The following is a 24,324-nucleotide window of genomic DNA, read 5'->3' as shown; positions in this document are numbered from 1 at the left end:
AGATCCAGGAGAGGTCCGACTCCATGACCAACTCGTTACGAAGGCGAAGACTAACTGAAGGCTGAGCCCTTTTGTAGGGCTGAAGAGGAAATGCCTAAGGACGTCAGCAGGAGGAGCTCTGAAGGACTGCCCACTGCTGGCCCTTTAAGAACAGAGAGGAGGCATGGCCGCGCACCTAGGAAGGGGCAGTACCATGGAGAGCAACGTCCTGCAGTGAAGGAGAAGCAAGGCCTTGACGATGGTGGCTCCCTGCCGTGAAGAAAGAAGATTGATGTTGGCTTCCTGCCATGTGAAGAGGTGCTCCGGAGTGGCCTCCTGGCTGCGGAAGAGGACCTGGACAATGGCGGCCTCCTGGCTGCGTGGAGGAGAACTTCAGGGCAGCCTCCAGGCCACTAAAGAGGAAGGCTTCGGTGGCGGCCTAGCCACAGGGAGATGGTGGAGGCGGCATTGAGGCTGCAAAGAAAGCGGCGATGGCGGCAGCTTCAGGCCATGAAGAAGGGCATCGGTGGCGGCCTCTGAGCTGCAAAGAGGAGCAGCGGCCCCAGGCCTGAGGAAGACGGGTGTCAGCGACCTCCATGCCGCAAAGGAGTACAGAGCGGTGCTTATGCCCTGAAGCAGGACGGCGGTGGTTCCGGGCCGCGAGGAGAGATGGTAACAGCGGCGGTGGTGAAGTTGGCAGCAGCTTCCAGGCTGGGCCGGATAGCGTCGGGTTGCTGGTAGGAACGAGGTGAAAGGCTGCTTGTGAAATTAGCTCACAAGCAGGATCGTAAACTCTTTTAATCCATTTTGGAGAATTCCCAGTGAGAGCCTGGCCCCCTTTGTTGCAGTGGATTGGGGCATCCCTGTGTTCATGCCTGGATCATGCAGTAGGAAAGACCTATACTGCGCTATCTCTTCCTCAGAGGATAGATCTGACAGTGATCCGATGCAGAGTAGTTTCAAATTTAAATTATCTGGTCTTTTCGACTTCTGCACTGTTTTGAGGCAAGGAAGTTTTGTTCCAGTCTTCCTGTCTCTTGCTTGATTTTCTTCCCCTTTTTGAGTTCAGAGACTATTTTTGTTCCACTAGGAGCTGATGACCCTTGGTACCTGGGACTCAGTAACCAAACTATTTGGAAAGTAGTGTCTTTCACCCTGAAAGAACCTGGAGTGTGGATAAATTCATCTGGAAAAGAGGATCCCTGCCACTAGCATAAAGGGAAGGAAAATAGAGGATACAAAGTGGCGAGGAACTGAAAGTAACAAGAACTTTGTTGCTGCTAACTCAGGTAGAATAAAAGTGAAAGTAAAGTACCCATCTGATACTTCATAAGGAGTTACATAATTTGAGAAGACTCAGGAAATGTATGAGGACTTGTACTGAGTCTGAGAAAATATTGGGACTATAGTCTAACCACCTACAGTGGGGAGAAGCTGGGACAAAATTGGGAATCTAAAAGAGGATTGAACTATCTTCAATCTGGGCAAGGCTGAGGAATCTAGTAATGGAGAAACTGGGAAGAAGAAAGGAGAGCAAGTATTAAGAAATGTGCTTCCAAAGAATTAAAGAGACTTTGCTTCAGAAGTAAGGTCACAAGTGTCACGGTTTCGCTATGACACCTTCCCATCAGAGGCCTCCAGTGAGCTCTGTGCCTAGCTATCCCAGCCATCTCCTCAATGGCTACCCCATGCCTTCTGCTAAGGGTAGTAACCACTGAATCAGCAAGTTACCCTCCTGTACGATTATCTCATTTCCGTCCTCTAGCCTTTAGCGATCCACAGTGTTTATCCCATGTCCCTTTGAATTCTTTGAATGTTTTCTTCTTGACCATCTCCTCCAGAAGGGCATTGCAGGCCTTCACCAACTTCTCTGTGAAAAATATTTTCTGATGTTCATTCTGAAACATCTCCCCTGGAGTTTCATTTCATAACCCCTAGTTCCATAGTTTTCTTTCCAACAGAGATGGTTCGAAGTCCCTACATCATTGAAACACTTTTAGGTATCTGAAGGTATGTATCATATCTTCCATGCATCTCCTCTCTTCCAGGGAATACATATTCAGATCCTTCAGGTTATCCTCGTAGATCTTCTAATACAGATGCCACACCATTTTTGTCGCCCTTCTCTGAACTGCCTGCATCCTGTCTCTATCCTTTTTGAGATACAGGCTCCAGAACTGAACACAATACTCCAGGTGATGTCTTACCAAGGACCTGTACAAAGGCATCATCACCTCCTTTTTCTTACTGGTTATTCCTCTCTATCCAGCCCAGCATTCTTCTGGCTTTAGCTATTGCCTTGTCACACAGCTTTGCCTTCGTCAGATCCCGAGACACTATCATCCCAAGATCCCTCTCTTGGTCCATGCACATCATTCTTACACACACACACACCCCTCTTTTGGATTACTGCATCCCAGATGCATGACTCTGCTCTTCTTGGCATTGAATTCCAGCTGCCACATCTTCGACCACTCTTCCAGCTTTCTTAAATCTCTTTTCATTCTCTCTATTCCTTCAGGCATGTCCACTCTGTTGCAGATCTTAGTTTCATCCACAAATAGACATACTTTACTTTCTATCCCTTCTGCAATGTCATTCACAGTGATATTGAACAGAACAGGTCCCAACACCGATCCCTGTGGCACTCCACTTAACATGGCTCTCTCTTCAGAGTAGGTTCCATTTACCATTACATGCTGTCTCCTATCAGTCAACCAGTTTGTAATCCATGCCACCACCCTGGCACTCACTCCCAAGTTTCTCATTTTATTCACAAGCCTCCTATGCGGGAAGGTATCCAAATCTTTGCTGAAATCCAAGTAGATTACATCAAGTACTCTTCCTTGATCCAATTCTCTAGTCACCCAATCAAAAAAATCAGATTTGTCTGACAGGACTTTCTCCTGGTGAATCCATGCTACCTCAGGTCCAGCAACCCACCAGATTGTAGATAGTTCATTATCCTTTCCTATAGCAGTGTCTCCATTAATTTTCCCACCAATGATATGAGGCTAACCAGCCTATAGTTTCCAACCTTCTCTCTTATACCACTCTTGTGAAGCGGGACCACCCCATCGCTCTTCTCCAATCCCATGGCACCACTCCCGTTTCCAGGGATTTATTGAAAAAGTCCTTCAGCGGACCCACCAGCACATCTCTGAGCTCCCTTAGTATCCTGGGATGTACCTCATCTGGTCCCATGGCCTTGTCCATTTTCAGTTTGCCTAGCTCTTCCCATACATTCTGTTCCGTAAACGGAGTTTTGTCTATCCCATCCCCATCTACGATCTTGTCTACCAGCAATGGTCCTTCTTCAGGGTCTTCTTTAGTGAAGACCAAACTTAAGTGTTTTTTTTAATATTTCTGCCATTTCTTCATCTCTCTCCACACATTGTTCCTTGTCACCTTTCAATTTCACTATACCATTACAGCCCTTCCTTCTTTCTTTGATATATCTGAAAAATGTTTTGTCACCTCGCTTTACCTCTTTGGCAATCCTTTCTTCTGCTTTGATTTTTTCATTCATCTCCCACAATTTTACCAGGTTTTCTTCCCTGTGTCCCTCATTTTGGATCCTTTATACTTTTTGAACGCTGTTCTTTTTGCCTTTATTTTTTCAGCCACTTCTTTTGAGGACCAGATCAGTTTCTTTTTCCTCTTCCTTTTGTTTACTTTTCTAACATATAGATTTGTTGCCTTTGTAATATCTCCTTTCAGTTGAGCCCACTTTTGTTCCACCCAGGCTTCCAATTCTTCCTCTAGGAACATTCCCATTTTGACAAAGTCTGTATTTGTGAAATTCAAAACTTGGATCTTTGTGTGTCTTCTCTGTATCCTGTTTGCAATATCAAATCATACTGTCTAGTGTCACTGGTGCTCAGGTGGGCACTTACTCGGACATTTGAGACCCAATCCTCATTTGTGAGCACCAGGTCAAGTATCACACCTTCCCTTGTGGATTCCATTATCATTTGTTTGAACAGAGCCCCATGAAAAGCATCCACTATCTCTCTACTTCTTGTAGATTCCACAGATGTGATGCTCCAATCCACATCTGGCAGATTAAATTATCCAACTAACAACACTTCTCCCTTCTTTCCCACCTTTTGGATGACTTCAACCAGATCTTTGTCCAGTTCTTCTGTTAGACTCAGAGGCCTAAAGACCACACTGATGTAAATGGAAGCACCATCTTTTTTTAGGGCAGCTCATAATACTTCTTTCCTACCCCACGTCCCTTGCAGACTGCCAAGGAATCAGTAACAGGACACAGGAACTCAGGAAAGACACACAGAATAATCTAGGAACCAGGAAGCGAGGATCAGGAACCAGGAATCAAGAATGGGAACAGAAAGCAGGAACCAGATGTGCAGAGGCAAAGCACTACCCTGAGGGAGTTAACCTATTGCCGAGGCAGGGAGCTGTGGCTAAAGTGGCCTATTATAGGCCTTGTGGATGACATCATCATTGGGTGCCTCAGGTATTTTCTGGCTGTGGGCACTTTGAAAGGGATGTCATCAGCCCAAGAAGACCCTTAGGGAGGGCCCAAGGCAGACGCATTGTCAGAGATAGGTCAGGTGCACACGCCTGCTGCATCTTCAAACAGGAACCCAGCCCGGCATCTGAAGGAGCTGACAAAGCGGCAGATAGAATGTGGCAACCTGCCACACACGCTTTGGGAGGTCTTCCCCAATGTCGAAGGGTATTCCAGGTTCGGGGCTGGAGGTGAGGGCAGCAGTCTGTGGCAAAAGCCCACAGGCCACTGAGCATAACATAATTTCTTTAAAAAATTGGAAAAAGCATCCAACTGAAGAAAATAGAAAAAAGCATGAGCATTGTCAAGTTAGATCTAAAACATTAAGGCAGGCAAAAAAAGAATTTGAAAAGAAGCTGGCCATAGAGGCAAAAAAATGTATAATAAAACCATTTTTAAATACACTCAGCAGGAAGCCTATGAGGGAGTCAGTTGGACCATAAGATGATTGAGTGTAGGGCCACCTATGGAAGACAAGGGCACAGTGGAAAGACTAAATTAATTCTTTGCTTTGGTGCTTATTGAAGAGGATGTTCGAGAGATATCACAATAAGGACCTATGATTTTTTGGCCTATATAGCAAATGTTTATAGGCTGATTGTGTGGCAGTACTAGAAATACACACTTTTTTGAGCATTTCACATTTATATTTGTGATATATTACACTGGGATTTCTATTTTCTTGATTGATTTGGGGAGATATCAGTGCCAGAAATGGTATTTATTGGTGATGATTCAGAAGAACTGAAACAAATCATGGTGAACTTGGATGATGTAATAAGGCAGACTGACAAACTAAAGAATAGTAAATCGCCTGGACCTCAGAGCTCTGAAAGAACTAAAAAATGAAATTGCAGATCTATTACTACAGTTCTATCCTATCATTAAAATTGTCTTTTGTACCTGATGATTGGATGGTAGCCGATGTAATGTCAATCTTTACAAAGGACTTCAGGGATGATCTGGGAACTATAGACTGTTACTTCAGGGCCGGGAAAAAATGAAGAAACTATTCTAAAGAATAAAGTCAAAGAACATATAGAAAGGCATGTAGTAATGGGGCACAGCCAGCATGGATTTACACAAGGGATGTCTTGCCTCATCAATCTGCTACATTTTTTTTTTAAGGGGTTAATAAACACGTGGATAATAGTGATCCAGTGGATATAGTGTATTTGAATTTTCAGAAGGCATTTGACAAAGTCCCCCATGCGGGACTCCTGAGAAAAATAAAAAGTAATGAGATAGGAGGCAATATCCTATTGTCAAGGGCATGCTGAAGTTGGTGGTGCATCAGAAAATGTGCTGCTGCCATGTGACCAACTCTCTGAGCTACCTCCCCAGCCTGACATCATCAGTAAAGGCCAGGCTCAAAATGTCTCCTTTGACATGCTAACATGTGCAACACTGAGCCGGCCTTTGATGATGATGTCAGGCTGTGGAAGGTAGTTCAGAATGTTGGCAGCCCAGAGCAGGAGTGGTGCTTTACTTTATCGGTAACTGATGCCGGCAATTAGGAACAACTCATGGCAATCTGCTGCCTGAGGCGAGGGATAGGATAGGATGAGATGCCCCCCCCCCCCCAAATTACCCCTGCTAAAGTACCCAAAAGGGATACACTGTCCAAGAGACAAACTTACACCAACTCACCATATAAAAAAAAAAAATACAAATTCTGGAGTCACCTCAGTAACAGCCACACAAACACTTTTCATTGCCAGAAACTTATTGAAGTAATAGCTGGGAACTTTTGATTTTCCATCATCCTGATTGTTGGGTTTGAGGCATAATGTGGACTCTTAGTCACAGTGGTGATGACTCCTCCCACGGGGAGGGGCCCCATGGGAACAACAGTGATAGGCTAGACTCAGAGAGCAGACACTGGAGATGAAAAGCTTTATTGTACTGCTGTAGATAGATGGTAATGGTGCAGGAAGATATGGCACTGAAGTCCAGCAAGGTGCCGATACGTTCAGACAGCCTCAGATGACTGAGTCTCACCCAGATGTATAAGGCTGGTAGTGTTCCGCAGAGCGGGATAAGCCGAACCTGGTGGGTGGAAATGGAGAGCTGGATCATAGAGGTACTCACTGGAGAATAGTGCAGGAATCCTCCTGGTAGATGATGAAGGTGGGACCCGAGGTTCGTGATGCAGGATACTCTGAGCTGGTTAGGCCCTCGAGGAGCGAGTACCCGGAAGCGAGGATGATCCTGAAAAGAGAAGAAAGACTCCTGCGGAGCGGTTGTCTAATTAGTGGTAGAAGCCCCGAAGGGTCGTTGGAAGCGAGAAGCCCCCAAGGAGCGGGTGCTCAGAGATTCTTCAGGAGCGAGATACCCCAGAGGGTAACGAGCAGTCTAAGCGTGCAGCTTAGAAGCGGTCAGAGTAGCTAAACTGAAGTCCTTGCTAACTCGTTCGTTAGGCTTAAATACCCAGAGGTATTGAAGTCATGCGGTGGGGACACCCCCGAGGTTCCTGCCATGACGTGTAGATAAGCGTAGGCAGCGTGCGTGCGTGCACCCTAGGAGGCCACAGGAAGGAGCATGGCGGACGGGGACACCCATGCTGAGTTGGAGACGCTGAGGGTTTTGGCCCTCGGCACCGGAGGCAGCCATCTTACCCATGGAGGCGGAGAAAGGCAAAAAAGAGGTGAGGCAGAGCAGTCACAGTCATCTGCGACCAACGGACGCAACACTGATATTGTTGTGGATTAGTGGAGAGAAGGTGGAGAGGAGCAGGGAACATACAAGCTTTATGCTTTCCCACATACACACACAAAACTCTTCTACTCTCTCTTCTTCTTACTCCCCTCTTCCACTTCTTCAATCCCCCTTTCTTCTCGCTCACTCACCCCTCTTCCTTTCCCTCACCCCTTCCCTTCTCCCTCAGTCACTCATCCCTTCCCTTCCTTCTCAGTCACTCAACCCCTCCCTCCCACTCACCACCACATGGGGTCTCTTCTCACTGGGGAGGGATGGAAATTCCTCTAATGCATCACCACAGAGTGCTGCTGCTCAGGGCCAGTGCTACCAATTACTGTACTGGCTCTTCCTCATTCTGTTGAACCCCCCCCCCCCCCCACAACATTTAATTTGTATTCTTTTTCTAATGCGGGCCAGTGTAAGGGTATTAGGCACTCTAAGTGAATCTTACAGCTTTGTGCTTGGCCCTTTCCACACACAATTTACAATTGTGCATTTATAATACAAGATTTTACATTAAAAATGACACTCAAAGTACAGTTTTTTGAAGTACAAATTTGACAACAGCATGTATATTTTATTTATTTATTTATTTATTTATTTAACATTTTTTTATACCGACCTTCATAGTAATAACCATATCGGATCGGTTTACATAGAACAAGGGTATAACTGAAGCAATACATAAAGTAATTAACAATAGAGGTGGATAAGGCAAAGTTACATTTAACAAGGAGTAGAAACTTGGAAGCTTAAATAGCTGAAAGCAGGTAAAGGCAGGAAGTAATAGTAACATAATACAAAAGAATATGGGTTAAAGCATAAGGTGCTTTAACCTGGAAGTGCCAGAGTCCATTTACATGCACTTCTGTGGTGTCAACCAGAAAACCCTGCCTAAAAATAAAAAAGACACTTGGAACACATATGGTTTTAGGATTATTGTAATGCATGTTAGGTGTGGGCTTGATCCTCAGAAAGCAAGGAGCAAACTAAATTACAATTAAATTATAATAAACTCCCATTCCAAAGCAGCTCTAACTGCCAACACTCAGTTACAACCCTACCTATGAAAAGGCAGCACTCCATGCACCAATACACTTCCTATTAAGAAAACAAACAAGCTAAGCTGCTCTAGATCCCTACATAAAAATAACATGCCAGAGGATACTTAACTTCACTTACCCATGCAGAACACAGACAGACCCTCACTAAATACAGAATAAAGTGACCATAAAGTATAAATGGAGAAGTGCAGACAAAAACTGAACTGGAAACCACAAGAAGTCAGACTCTTCTTGTGGTTTCTGGAAAAACAGAAACATCACCATTCCTCGGAAAACATCAAGCAATAAAATCAAGATATATAAAGAATCAGTCATTACAGTAAAACCATACTCATAAAAATAATTCATATTTCAAAACAGAATAACATTCAATAATTAAAAATCCATATATTTTTTAAATTTCCCAAACATCAAAAAAATATTTCAAAACATCATACAGATCAAATAACAATTGATTAAAATCATTAAGAATTTAAAAATCACTCACTCTCCATATCTTGGAACTTTTGACTTCCAGTCACCCTGAGATTGTCATGGATTAGTAGGAGGGGAAGGGAAGTGCACAAACTTTCTCCTCTCTAATATGCACATGTTCATTCTCATGATCACACAGACATTTCAAAAATCACATATACTCACAGACACACACACTGGCTCCCTCCCTCTCACTCTCAGGCGCATACACATGCTTGTTCCCTTTCTTTCAGACATACATACACTGGATCCCTCTCTCTTAGGTGTACACACAAACACAACACACATACATGCTCATACACACACACACACGCTCCCTCTCAGGCATGCACATGCGCTGGCTCCCTCTCTCTCACACACAGACACACTGGCTCCCTCCCTCTTTCTCAGGCAGACATATACATGCTGGCTCCCTCTCTCACAGTTACACACAGACACACACTGGCTCTTTTCCCTCATACACAGATACAAACTGGTTCATTCCCTTTTTCTCAGGCACGCATACACATGCTGGTTCCCGCTATCTCAAGCACACACACCCTCTCACACAAGCTCCCTCTCTCTCTTGCACACTCATACAACCCTTCTCATGGGCTTCCTCTCTCTCAGGCCCCAAATCTCTCTCTCCTGCTTATTATGGATGCAAACTTGTTAAAAGATAGGAAACAGAGAGTAGAAATAGTCTGTTTTCTCAGTGGAGAAAGGAAAACAGCGGAGTGTCTCAGGGATCTGTACTAGGACTGATGCTTTTTTTTTGTGTATGTATTTTTTATTGACAATATAACACCATATTTGCATACAACAATATATCAGTGATGATACAAAACATTTTCAGAACGTGAAACACATTAAAATTTGGCCCTCATTTTGTCGAAACATTGACTGATGTAGTCTACTAGTCAGTAGCCGAAAACTAACATTCCAGTCTCCGTTTGCAACCTGCAATCTCAGCAAAAATGTGGAATAGTTTAATAAAGCAACACAGAAAACGGAACACTGTTGTCATTTGTATTTTTGTTATTGTCCCATATAAGCACCGGAGATCGGGGAGGGGACACGGGGATCACCTGTCATGAGGCGTGACTCCGTCTTATTCCCACTTGTCTCCCTACCTCTATCATATCCCCCCTCAGCCATCTCTTCTCCAAGCTGAACAGGCCTAACCTCTTTAGTCTTTCCTCAAAGGGAAGCTGTTCCATCCCCTTTATCATTTTGGTTGCCCTTCTCTGTACCTTCACCATCGCAACTATATCTTTTTTGAGATGCGACAACCAGAACTGTACACAGTATTTAAGGTGCGGTCTCACCATGGAGCGATACAAAGGCATTATGACATTTTCCGTTTTATTAACCATTCCCTTCCTAATAATTCCTAACATTCTGTTTGCTTTTTTGACTGCTGCAGCACACTGAGCCGACGATTTTAAAGTATTGTCCACTATAATGCCTAGATCTTTTTCCTGGGTGGTAGTTCCTAATATGGAACCTAACATCGTGTAACTACAGCAAGGGTTATTTTTCCCTATATGTAACACCTTGCACTTGTCCACATTAAATTTCATTTGCCATTTGGATGCCCAATCTTCCAGTCTTGCAAGGTCCTCCTGTAATGTATCACAATCCGCTTGTGATTTAACTACTCTGAAGAATTTTGTATCGTCCGCAAATTTGATAACCTCACTTGTCGTATTCCTTTCCAGATCATTTATATATATATATATATATATATATATATATATATAATTTATTTATTTAATTTTATATACCGGCAACCGTTTGCACATCGTGCCGGTTTACAAGTAACTTACAACCAAAAGATATATAGGCAAAGCCTTTACAGAAAACAGTATGTAACATAAACGCAGTAACAGAGCAAGTAAATAAATAACTGGGGGAGGGATGGATGGGGGTAGTCAAGACAAAGGAGGGGGCGGGGGGAGGGTGCAAACAGATACATGAGGATAAGATATGAACAGGGATTCGAGGAACAAATAATATGTACACTGGTTATATACAAAATTGTATAATTCCTTAGAGGGGGAAGGTGTTGGGTGTAGGTCCTGAAGGGGGGGTGTTGGTGAGAGATGATGGTCGGGCTAGGGTGTTAGTAGGTGATGATGATGATTGGGGGTATGCTTGGAGGAAAAGCCAGGTTTTGAGTTTCTTTTTGAAAGTGGGTGTGGAGGTTTCGGTACGTAGGTCAAGAGGCATAGAGTTCCAGAGGGAGGGGCCTGCGAGGGAAAGGGCTCTCTTGGTGGTGGAGATGAGTCTAGTGGTTTTTATGGAAGGAGGAATAAGAGTTCCACGGAGAGAGAAACGGGTGGGTCTTGTGGAGGTACGAGGGAGGAAAGGTGGGTTTAGCCAGTTGTAATGTTCGTTAGTAATACTTTTGTGGATGAGGGTAAGGGTCTTGTATATAATTCGTGAGTGAATGGGAAGCCAGTGGAGATCAATGAGGGTGGGAGTAATGTGGTCTTTTTTATTGACATTAGTGAGGATGCGTGCAGTAGCGTTTTGGAGGAGTTGAAGAGGTTTGATGTGGGTAGCAGGGAGTCCAAGTAGGAGAGCGTTATAGTAGTCAATTTTTGAAAAAATTATAGATTGGAGTACCGTACGGAAATCAGAGAAGTAGAGGAGGGGTTTGAGTTTTTTGAGGGTTTGTAGTTTGAAATAGCAGCTGTTAAGGATAGATTTGATATATGGTTTGAAGGTTAGTTGGTTATCAAGTATAACACCCAGGTTTCTTGTGTCAGAGAGAAAGTTGGGGGAATGGAGAGTGGAGGGAATGGGTATGGATGCATGTCTGGAGGAGATGAGGAGGAGTTCAGTTTTTTGCGGATTGAGGGCTAGGTGCATGTCAGTGAGGAGCTGGTTTATGGAGGCGAGAATGGTGTTCCAGTTTTGGAGTGCAGTGAGTACAGAGTTGGTGAAGGGGATGAGGATTTGCACATCATCCGCATAGATGAAGTGTGTAATACCAAGGTTGGAGAGGAGGTTTGTAAGGGGGAGCATATAAATGTTAAATAGGGTGGAAGAGAGGGAGGATCCTTGGGGAACGCTACAGTCGAGATTAACAGGGGGGGATGTAAAGTTGTCGGTGAGGACTGTGTAGATACGGTTTTGGAGGAAGGACTTTATCCAAGAGAGAGCAGTACCTGAAATTCCTATACTGATGAGAGTGTTGATGAGGATGTTGTGATTTACGGTGTCGAAAGCGGCGGAAATATCTAGCATGGCAATGAGATAGGAGTTACCGGCATCCATATTGAAAAGCACCGGTCCAAGTACAGATCCCTGAGGCACTCCACTATTTACCCTTTTCTACTGAGAAAATTGACCATTTAATCCTACTCTGTTTCCTATCTTTTAACCAGTTTGTAATCCACAAAAGGACATCACCTCCTATCCCATGACTTTTTAGTTTTCTTAGAAGCCTTTCATGAGGGACTTTGTCAAACGCCTTCTGAAAACCCAAATACACTATTATCTAACAGTTCACCTTTATCCAATTGTTTATTAACCCCTTCAAAAAATGAAGCAGATTTGTTAGGCAAGACTTCCCTTGGGTACATCCATGTTGACTGTGTTCCATTAAACCATATCTGTCTACATGCTCTATGATTTTGATCTTTAGAATAGTTTCCACTATTTTTCTCAGCACCGAAGTCAGGCTCACTGGTCTATAGTTACCCGGATCGCCCCTGGAGCCCTTTTTTAATATTGAGGTTACATTGGCCACCCTCCAGTCTTCAGGTACAATGGATGATTTTGATGATAGGTTACAAATAGGTTACAAATAGGTTACAAATTTCATTTTTTAGTTCCTTCAGTACCCTAGGATGCAATCCATCCGGTCCAGGTGATTTGCTACTCTTTAATTTGTCAATCTGGCCTACTACATCTTCCCGGTTCACAGTGATTTGGTTCAATTCATCTGACTCATCACCCTTGAAAACCATCTCCAGAACTGGTATCTCCCCAACATCCTCATTAGTAAACACAGAAGCAAAGAATTCATTTAGTCTTTCTGTAATGACCTTATCTTCCCTAAGAGCCTCTTTAACCCCTCGGTCATTTAACGGTCCAACAGATTCCCTCACAGGTTTTTTGCTTCGGATATATTTAAAAAGTTTTTACAATATTACAATAAGAAGGACAAATCTCTTGTTTTTATAGGCAAATTGTGAGCTTAAGATACATTTTTTGTAATCTAATACCCCACATACTCTCTTTACTGGAGGGTGCTTAATCCAGTTGCACAGCTCCTATTCAATCCACCCTGTCTTGTTGGGAGGGGGAAGATTACTCCATAAACCCTAACATTTAAGGCTCAATTTTCTGACACCAAAATTTTGGGGCAAAATAAAAGCCAGAAATAAGACTTTCTCCTGTTGATAACTGTATTTAGACTTCATACAGCATTGATTTCCACAAATTGACTTGGTTACATTAGTGGTGCTGCTTATGAAGAACATAGAATTTGTCATTTTTGGGTCAGACTAAAGGTCCATCAAGCCCTGTATCCTGTTTCCAGCAGTGGCTATCTAGTCCACAAGTACCTAGTAAGATCTCAGATGGTTGATAGATCCCAGGGACAAGCAGTGGATTTCCCCAAGAACTCCTTAATAATGGTTCAACAGACTTTTTTTCCCCCAGGAACTTGTCCAAACCTTGCTTAACCCAAGTTACGCTAACATCTTTCACCACATCCTCCAGCAATTAATTCAAGTTTAATTATGCATTGAGGAAAATAATATTTTCTTCTTTGTTTTAAATGTAGTCCTTAGTAACTTTGCCTGCCCACCCTAGTTTTTGTAGTTTTTTAAAGACTAAACAACCGTTTCAATTTTACCCGTTACACTGCACTCATTATTTAATGGTATCTCTCCTTCTACGTAACCGCATGCCAATAAAGTTATCTGAATCTGAAACTGCTCTGTCGCTTTGAAGTTTTTGCCACTTCTGATTAGCTGCTGCCGAAACGTCATCATTGTGTGACTACTGGCAGGGCTATCTGCAGCAAAGAAAAAAGACACTACATGCCAGTAACAAAGAAGGTTGCCAGCGCTTAGCCCCTCTAAGCAGTCCACCTCGGCCTGAAACAACCTAACTAACCAGACAAGACTGCCACTTCCCTGCAAATGTAGTTGCCCAGTACGGCGCACGCTCAGTATTATCAAGGAAACTAGTCAGCCTCTGGGTAGGCAGGGGCTCGGTCACCTCCGGAAGTGGTTCTTCAGTGAGCGGAAATGTTATGTTGCCTCGTTGCCCCTCCCCCTGCGTAAACATGGCGGCGGAGTCTGCTACGGAGCTGCTGTTTTTGGAGACGTTTAAGCACCAGAGCTCAGAGGTGAGGGCAGCCGAAAGTGGGGGTCGGGTTAGGGTCTTCTCTGATGGGTTTTTGTGCGACTTCTTTTAGCGTTCTGTTTCTTGCTGGCTTGAAGCGCGATCTGTGTTTGACAGCTTTGGTGGATTCATGTCTGTAATTTTTGCTCTTTGTTTCTTTGCCACTTTTCATTCTTGGTTCAGTAATTTCATTTTGGGGATTTTAGGTAAAGTCATCTTAACAAGAAATAAGACTTGTTGATAGGGGTATGTTTGTAATTTTTAGATGAAATATCTTAATTTCTCCTTTGTTTTCTTTGTCTTCTGATGGGTTTCCTTTCCATTAAGCGTTTGCTTCCTTGCTACTTCCCATCTCACTGAGCATTTAATCTTTTATCTCGCTATCCTTTTTCTGTACTAGACTCTTCAAATCTATTTCACCTCCTTATTTTCTGTCTTTCATAGCATCACCTTGATCACTCTCATTGCTTCCCCTTTCCCACCTCTTATCCTCATTCCTCCTCCGAATCCTCCTTCTTTCTCCCAGTATCAGCCATTATTTCCCCCTCCATCTTGTCTCTTCTGTCTAGTTCTCCCTCATTCTGCACTCCATTCTCCTCTGCCTCATTTCTTATTCTTTTTTCCATCGCTCCTCCCCATTCTTGTTCTTTCTATATTTCCTCAGTCTCCGCCTTCCTTTCTGTTCTCCATCTTTCCTCAGCCCCCCCCCCCCTTTTTTTTACATAGTATATACTAAATGACTGGAGGAAAAAGGATACAAATAAACCATACTGTCTGCCCAGCAAGTATTTTTTTTAAGGGTATTAACTCCTGTTTTAGGCAGGTTACTTCTATGTTTTCTGCTAAGGGTAGTAACTGCCATCTTTCCTTGCCCTTCCCTCCCCCAACCCCTAATTCTGTTTTCCATCTTTCCTCAGCCTTCCCCCATGCTGTTCTTTATCTTTCCTCAGCCTTGCTCCCCTTTTGTCCTGTTCTCCATATTTGGTGAGCCTTTGCCCTCATTTTGTTCTCCATCTTTTCTCAGCCTTCCTCCCCTCTCATTTTGTTCTGTCAGTCTGGCGCCCCCCCCCCCCTCCCATTCTGTTCTCTGTCTATCCCACTCATTCTGTTCTGTAGTAAAGCTTTCGATAAGGTCGAGAAGTTTGGGAGTGCATGCCAAGATAGTAGTGTGGATTGCAAACTGGTTGACTAATAGGAGACAGCGTGTAATGGTAAATTGAACCTACTCTGAATAAAGAACGGTGTTAAGTGGAGTGCCCCAGGAATCGGTTTTGGGACCGGTTCTGTTAAATATCTTTGTGAGCTACCTGGTGGAAGGGATAGAAGTAGATCTGCAACAGAGTGGACACGCCTGAAAGAGTAGGGAGAATAAATAGTGATTTAAGAAAGCTTGAAGAGTGGTTGAGGATTTGGCAGCTGGGATTCAAAATCAAGAAATGCAGAGTCATTCATCTGGGGAGCAGCAAACCAAAAGAGCTGTATGTGATGGGCGGTGAAAGACTAATGTGCACAGACTGTGAGAGGGACCTTGGTGTGATAGTGTCTGATGCATTGTGACAAGGCGATAGCTAAAGCCAGAAGAATGCTGGGCTGCATAGAGAGGAGAATAACCAGTAAGATAAAAGAGGTTATAATGCCCATGTACAAGTTCTTGGTGAGGCCTCACCTGAAATACTGCAATCGGTATTGGTGCCCGTATCTCTAAAAGGATACGGGCACCAATATCAAATGGTGAGGAGTCAGCATTGGAAAGCTTATGAGGAGAGGTTGAAGGATCTGAATATGTATACCCTGGAAGAGAGGAGGTGCAGGGGAGATATGATACAAACCTTCAGATACCTGAAAAGTTTTAATGATGCACAATTATCAAACCTTTTCCGTTGGATAGAAATCAATAGCACTAGAGATTATGAAATGAAACTCCAGGGAGGAAGACTCAGAGGCAATGTCAGGAAATATTTCTTCATGGAGAAGGGGATGAATGTGTGGAATTCCCTTCCAGAGGAGGTGGTGAAGATGAAAACAGTGAAGGAATTCAATGGGGCATGGGATAAACACTGTGGATCCCTAAAGGCCAGAGGATGGAAATAAGAGTGCATGGAGGTAACTTGCTGGTAGGGCATTTAATACCCTTAACAAATAAGCCTTGATGCTGTTGATGCAACTCCATCATTGCTCTCTGCTTCAACGGCACTGGGAAAAGGGGAATTGGATTCAGACAGCAACTAACAAGGGCCTCAGCCTTTACGGTTTGGGGAACAAATAAACGTGGATGTAACATGCTGATGCCGCTTTTACTACTATTAATCATTAAGCCTGATACTTTTGATGCAGCTCCAGCATTGCTCTCTTGTTTCCACGGAAAGAGAAAAGGGAAATTGGATTCAAACAGCATCCAAGTTCCCTGCCTTTTACTGTCTGGGAAACTGATAAGCATGGGGGTAACTTGCTGAGTGCAGCAGAGACTGGCATAAGCTTGCTTGGCAGACTGGATAGATCATTTGGTCTTTTTCTGCTGTCATTTCTATGTTTGTCTTTCTTCAGCCTTCCCCTCTGCCCTCATTCTGTTTTCCATCTTACCCCAAGAAAACATTTTTTTTTTGGAGGGGAGGTCTTTCCTTAGAATTGTGAAACTCATTGCTCTTCACCTCCTGCTTCATCTCACTGTTCTTTGCTAGTGTAGTGGTATGCCGTACTTAGCACAACTGATTTTTAGTCACAGTTGTAAAAGGAGCTTAATACTTTGTATCTGGCTCCTTTAGGAGCACAAAACCATTTAGACCTAGGTAAAGCAGGAGAATTAAATCTTTTGTGGGAGTTGCGGCCACTTTTACTGGACTAACATAACATTTATCCAGAAGTGGTAGTGATCTCAAACTGTGGTCTTCTCCTTCCCTCTCATGCAGTAAGATCACTTTGTGTCGTTCCAAGCTGCTTGAATTTTGCTACTGTTTTGACTCCTGTTGTCTTCGTTGAAGTCTATTCGAGGTGTCCACCACCCACCTAATGACATTTTTTCTCATTTTGAGCTTCTCTCTTGTCAGCTTTTCATTCTATAGAAAACTACTTTTGTATAAGACTGGTACATCCCCTTGATATACAGTGTGCAATTTGAAAAACATATCTAAAAAGGACATTGATAATATGGAAAGAATTCAGAGGTGGGACACCACAGTGGTTCATTGGCTGCAATATAAGCCATGTATAGAGAGAATAAAGGAGTTAGATACACTCTAGAAAGGATGGAAAGGGGAGAGATGATAAAAATATTAAAATATTTAGAAGATGGTAGCTTATCAGACATGTTGACCCCAAGTCTTTTTCCTTTTTTGACTACTAGTTCTCCTCCAAAATGGTATTTAGCTCTTGATTTCTGCACCCCAGTGCATTATTTTTTTCCATAATATCTTTATTTAATTTTAACCCCAGAAATACAAACTGATATATAACACCACCACCACCTGGGTACAGTGCAAGTATAATATGCCCACCCTGCGGGGTAGAAATAATTCTATTGCCCCGGTCATGTATGACAAGAGGAAAGCAGAAAAGCAACAAGTGCCACCCCCCAACCCCTCCCTCCCCCCCCGCCCCCCCAGAACTAGGATTAAATTTACAGTATAATGCATGATTTTTTTTATTGAATGAAAAACATTTGTCATGCTATTAAATCAATCTTCCCATTCTAATTCACTTTGTGGTGGAATAGAAATCTCAAATGAAATTTAATCTTTCATCTGAAAACAGGCACACTTTCCCTACTAGTCCTTCCACAATGTTATTTTTAAAGAGGTTTAGTTTTACTTAATGAATTGCTATTTCTTACTAAGGCAAATCATAACTACGTACAATAAAACATTACAAAGTGCATGAAATAAAAGAAATCGGAGAAAAAAAAAGTTGCATACATAAAATAAGTTTAAGCAGAAAAAAGTAAAAAAACAATCGTACAAAAAAAGTCTATAGCAATTGTAAATTACATGTTAGTTTACAAAATAAAAATAAAAGATTTTAAAATAATATTAAAAACAAAATCTCATCATGGAAACAAAATAAAATGAAACTGAATGTAGTCTTGAAACAGTTGGATAAAGTGAAATGCTTTAACAGCTTTTGTAAATTTCATATAATCTTTCTCTAAATGTACTCTAAGAGGTAAAGAATTCCAAATGCTAGGGCCGAGAAAATCAAAACAGCTATCTCTGGAAGATTCAAGTCTAATTTCTTTGTGAGAAGGAATAGTCAGTAGTTCTAGTTGGTTGGAATGTAAAGTACGACTAGGATGATAAGTAATGAGAGTCGAGATGAGAAGAGCTAAATCTGAAGGCTTTAAAAATCAGAGTGGCCAGTTTGAATATGAGGTGTGCTGAAATGGGTGACCAGTGGAGTGATGGAATCAAATCATTTTTTTCCCTGAGATAATTTTGACTGATTGTATTTTGAATGACTTGAAGTCTTCGAATAGTGACTGCAGGCAGACTATGAGGGAAAGCATTACACTAGTCAAGTCTACTGAAAATAAGTGCATGTACTAAAGTTTTAAGATCTTGATGGTCTAGGAAGCACCTCAATTTCTGGATGAATCTAAGAAAAAATGTTTGCATGAGATGAGAGATGTAAATCTCTCAGGTGACCCCTTGTAATTGATGTTGAGGAACGTACCCTGGTGGTGAAAGGTTCCATAAACAATGCACATAGTAATGGTGACAATGGGCAGCCCTGGTGAGTACCCCCTCCTATCTCGAACCTGTCTCCGTAGCCCTCATTTATTTTGACCCTGGCTCTTGGAGACTCATACAACTTCATTATCCACTGAAGAAAAAATGGTCCAAAGTGCATTTTCTCTAAAGTTCTAAAAAGAAAGGACCAGTGCACCTTGTCAAATGTTTTTTCAGCATCAGTGGACAACAAAATAGCAGGAATCCGTTCTCTAGTAATCCACCATAATAGATCAATAACTTTAGCTAATTTGTCTGCAGCCATTCGATTTGGAATGAAACCTACATGATCAGAATGGATCAAGGAAGACATTATCTTATTCACCCATTCTGCTAAGACCCTAGCAAGGATTTTTAGGTCCAGATTAATCGACTATATTGGTCTGTAAGACCCACAGATAGTATGGTCTGTGCTGGGTTTTGCTATAACCAAGATCCAAGCCAAAATAGAATTTACAGAAAAAGAGCCCCTCTTTCTACTAAAGTTGAACATATCCATTAAAGGAGCTGCCAGAATATGGGAAAACCATTTATAGAAGCCATCCAAACCTGGAGCTCTTCCCAATTTTAGCATTTTTATAACTTGTAAGACTTCAGGAATGCTCACAGGACTGTCCAAGTATTATTATTATTAAATGGTAAAGGAGGGGAGAGCCACAGAATCAAGATAATTATTGATACTTAGATCATCAGTACCGCTATCTGTACCAAAGAGGGAGGCCTAAAACTCCGTAACACAGACTCTGATATCAGAGGTCTTGATGACCATTACGCTCTGCCCATTTTAAATTTTTGCAAGAATGCTTTCGGTGGAGAGTGTTTTCAAACGTCTGGCCAAATATCACTCAGCTTTATTGCCCCCTTCATAGTGTGCCTGTTTAATCATATCTAGTCTATGAGCTAATAGATCATCAAGGGTTTGTAACTTGGACCTCACCAACTAAAGCTGCTGAAAAGTGTGTGGGAAGGATTTTACCATATGCAAGCGGGATAAGCTGGTAAGCTTAACTAATAAAGTGTTCCATAATTGCTCTTTACTTTTCGTACAATAAGTAGCGCGAGATATCAGAAGACCTCTCGCAACAGCTTTAGAGCAATCCTAGACTATCCCCCTGGATAAAGATGTGGAAACATGCAGCTGAAAGTACTCCCCTCAATTGTTCACCCAAAGAATCAGAGAAGGATCCATTTCGTAGTAAGCTTTCATTTAAGCGCCAAAAAATAATATCTATATCCTGAAAAAGCACATTGATCCAGGTAGGAGCATGGTAGGACCAAGTGATGTTCCCAATTCCCGCATCCACTATCGGAATTTGTAAACGTTTATCAATAAGGAAGTAATCAATACGAGAATTCAACTTATGCGGTGAGGAATAAAAAAAGTGTATGTGTGGGAAGTGGGAAATGTGTCTCCAGATATCAACTAGACACTATTGCGCCATCATTGATGAAAGTGAGTTCCTTATCCCCTGCAAGGATGACACCATGGGATGAGAATTATCCAAATCTGGGTTGCGAGTAAAATTAAAGTTCCCACGAGAATCAGAACTCCCTCCATATGGGTCAGCAAGGATATCTGATTAGAGTTAGGAGTATATAGAGAAATTATTGTGTAAATATCTCTGCCTACTCGTAATTTCAGCAAAAAGAACCGACCTAATGGATCGGCCTGCTGATATAACACATCATGAACAAGGTGGCAAGAGATTAAAATGAAATTTCAGATCTATTAGTAAAAATTTGTAATCTATCTTTAAAATTATCCATTGTACCTCAAGACTGGAGGGTAGTTATTGTAATCCCTATATTTAAAAAGGGCTCCAGGGGCAATCCTGGAAACTACAGACCAGTTAGCCTGACTTCAGTGCCAGGAAAAATAGTAGAAAGTGTTCTAAAGATCAAAATTACAGAACATATAGAAAGACATGGTTTAATGGAACAAAGTCAGCATGGCTTTACCCAAGGCAAGTCTTGCCTCACAAATCTGCTTCGCTATTTTGAAGGGGTAAATAAACATGTAGATGTAGTGTATTTGGATTTTCAGAAGGCATTTGACAAAGTTCCTCATGAGAGGCTTCTAGGAAAAGTAAAAAGTCATGGGATAAGTGGCAATGTCCTTTCGTGGATTACAAACTGGTTAAAAGACAGGAAACAGAGTAGGTTTAAATGGACAATTTTCACAGTGGAGGGGGGTGGGCAGTGGAGTGCCCCAGGGATCTGTCCTGGGACCCGTGCTTTTCAATATATTTATAAATGATCTGGAAAGGAATACGACGAGTGAGGTAATCAAATTTGCAGATGCTACAAAATTATCCAGAGTAGTTAAATCACAAGCAGATTGTGATGAATTGCAGGAGGACCTTGTGAGACTGGAAAATGGCAGATGAAATTTAATGTGGATAAGTGCAAGGTGATGCATAGAGGGAAAAATAATCCATGCTGTAGTTATAAGATGTTAGGTTCCATATAGGAGCTACCATCCAGGAAAAAGATCTAGGAATCATAGTGGATAATACTTTGAAATCGTCGGCTCAGCGTGCTGCAGCAGTCAAAAAAGCAAACAGAATGTTAGGAATTATTAGGAAAGGAATGGTGAATAAAATGGAAAATGTCATAATGCCTCTGTATCGCTCCATGGTGAGACCACACCTTGAATACTGTGTACAATTCTGGTCACTGAATCTCAAAAAAGATATAGTCGCGATGAGAAAGGTACAGAGAAGAGCGACCAAAATTATAAATGGGATGGAACAGCTCCCCTAAGAGGAAAGACTAAAGAGGTTAGGACTGTTTAGCATGGAGAAGAGATGGCTGAGGGGGATATGATAGAGGTGTTTAAAATCATTAGAGGTCTAGAATAGGTAAATGTGAATTGGTTATTTACTCTTTGGGATAATAGGACTAGGGGGCATTCCATGAAGTCAGCATGTAGCACATTTAAAACTATTCGGAGAAAGTTCTTTTTCACTCAATGCACAATTAAACTCTGGAATTTGTTGCCAGAGGATGTGGTTAGTGCATTAGTGTAGCTGTGTTTAAAAAAGGATTGGATAAGTTCTTGGAGGAGAGGTCCATTACCTGCTATTAATCAAGTTGACTTAGAAAATAGCCACTGCTATTACTAGCAACAGTAGCATGGGATAGACTTAGGGGTACATTTTAAAAAAACAGCGTGCGCGTACTTGCGCGAACAAAAGTATGCCGGCTTTTAAAAGATATGCGCGTAGCCACGCGTATCTTTTAAAATCCGGGGTCGGCGCGCGCAAGTCTGTGCAAAATCGGCAGCCTGTATGCGCAGAGCCGCGCATCCCGCCTCCGTTCCCTCCGAGGCCGCTCCGAAATCAGAGCGGCCTCGGAGGGAACTTTTTTTTTTGTCGTTCCCCCCCCCCCCCCCCCCCAACCTTTCCCTCCCTTCTCCTATCTAACCCACCCCCCCGGCCCTATCTAAATCCCCCCCCCACCTTGTTCGATGGAGTTATGCCTGCCGCGTGTGCCAGCTGGCCAGGCCCTGACACAGGCTGCTGTGTTGGGGCACTAGGCCACACCCATGGACCGCCCCGGACCGCAGACATGCCCCCGGACACGCCCCCGGGGTGCCCATTTTAGCAAGTCCCGGGACTTACGTGCGTCCTGGGGCTTTGCGCGCTGGCGGTCTATGCAAAATAGGCGCGCCGGCGCAAGTGCCCTGCGCACGCAGGGCTTTTAAAATCTACCCCTTAGTTTTTGGGTACTTGCCATATTCTTATGGCCTGGATTGGCCACTGTTGGAAACTGGCTGCTGGGCTTGAGGACCCTTGGTCTGACCCATATGGTATGTTCTTATGTTCTCCCCCAGCATATTTTGAGCCTTTGGCACTAGCAGATAAAAATGTATTCAGGTAATCTGTAAAGGAAAGAACATGTTCATGTCGCTTGTGTAAATGTGTTTCCTGGATTAGGGCTATGGAAGCTTTATAATAACCTAACTCCTTAGCTAAGAGATGATGCTTCGGGAATATATTAACGTTGAGAGAGAAAATGTGTTGTCATTGTGACATATACACTAATATCTGAAACTCTACATCACCAGAATGCTCAGAACATATGCAAAACAGAATGCCAGAGAACCCAAACGTGTGTCAGTAGGTATAGTGGTGTAGAATATCCCTCCATGAATTCCCCTAACCCCACCACTCGAACTGCCCAACCTGATCGGCGGATCCCTCTCCTTCTAGGGTGCACGATCATCGGACCAAGATGAGCTCCCAATAACCCTTTGCCCCATGACAACACAACATAAAAGTCTCAAAGATTGTCCTGCGCAAGAGAAAAGAAAAAAGAAACTGGACCACAAAAAACTGTCCGGAAGCTGCAAGAGTTGTTGAAATCCTTCAGCTCTGGTCGGATAATGCATGTTTGGATCCATTGGACTGATGGCGCAGTCTTCTGCCTCCCCTTGCTACTCTTTGCCAGCGGGGATAAGTGTCCATCTTCGATGCAGTGGGCTGACAGTCATACTCACCTGTTTGAGGGTAACCGCTGCTTCAGATAATTATTTTATTCAGTATGAGACATCTTTTAAGTTGAAATTGAAGGCTGAATGGAAAAGTCCATTGACGGCAAACATTCTCCACCCATAAGGAGCCTGTAACTTCTTTCAGCTCATACTACTTTCAGAGAGTGGACAGGGCTAGATCATTAAATATGTAAGAGTATGACCTTCTGAAAGCCAGTCATTCTTTTTCCTAGCTGCTTCATAAATAAGTGATTTTTGGGTGAAACTATGGAAGCAGAAAATGATATCCCTAGGCCTCGCGTTGTGTTTAGGTCCCAGGGCCCGGTGAGCCCATTCAGTCTTGGATGCATCCAAAGGAATTTGCTCTGTTTGTTGGATAGCACTAGTAGAAAGAATAAAAGTGCAGATTTGTGTTGCAGTGGCTTGGTAGTCCGCATATGCCTCAGTATCATGTACCCCAGATATCCGGAGATTACATCACTGCAATCTGTTTTCTAGATCTATTTATTCAGCGAGAATCGCATAATCATCAAGCAGGGATTTCTGTTGCACCACTACTGTATTAAGTAATTTTATATGGCTCAATACTTGAATGTCCAGTTTATCTACTTTTGACCCAAGGGCCACCAGATCTTCCTCACCTCAGAAATAGATGTGAGAAGCTCAAGTTTATGCTGTTTCATGTCAGCTTGTAACTCTACAAACCAGCCTCACATCTCATCTCAAGAGGGTAAGTTGGTGGGTCCAGCTCTGTTACTAGATGTGATCAAGGAGCCTTTGGGTTTCCTTACTCCGCTGTCGTCCGTGGTCTTTGTGATGTGCTCAGTATCGTCCCTGAGGATTTCTGCCGCGTGCTTACTGAAGGAAAATTGTTTTAAGATCTGATGTTTTTTGTTTGGTCGCCATTTGGATAAGATAGGCAATGAAAGCTTGATAAATGCTGCCAAATATACACCTTGGGGCCCGGCCTTTTGTATTCTTAGTATCCTTAATGATAATTGCATAACGAAC

The 24,324-nt window shown here is 42.8% G+C and overlaps 1 protein-coding gene across 4 annotated transcripts in view; it reads left to right on the top strand.

Moving 5' to 3' along the window:
* Positions 1 to 13,896: 13,896 nt before the first annotated feature.
* Positions 13,897 to 24,324, top strand: part of VIRMA (vir like m6A methyltransferase associated) — a 254,816-nt gene continuing 244,388 nt past the window's right edge. The window contains exon 1 of one of the 4 annotated variants that reach the window (XM_029591711.1): positions 13,897 to 14,104. In XM_029591711.1, coding sequence (XP_029447571.1) covers positions 14,009 to 14,104 — 96 coding nt within the window. In that variant the 5' untranslated portion in view covers positions 13,897 to 14,008. The remainder of the gene's footprint in view (positions 14,105 to 24,324) is intronic. The other 3 variants (XM_029591710.1, XM_029591709.1, XM_029591708.1) reach the window with 3 other exon arrangements.

The sequence above is a fragment of the Rhinatrema bivittatum genome, chromosome 2 (genome assembly GCF_901001135.1).
Source record: "Rhinatrema bivittatum chromosome 2, aRhiBiv1.1, whole genome shotgun sequence".
NCBI classification, from domain to species: Eukaryota; Metazoa; Chordata; class Amphibia; order Gymnophiona; family Rhinatrematidae; genus Rhinatrema; species Rhinatrema bivittatum.
This window is presented reverse-complemented; position numbering and strand designations above follow the sequence as displayed.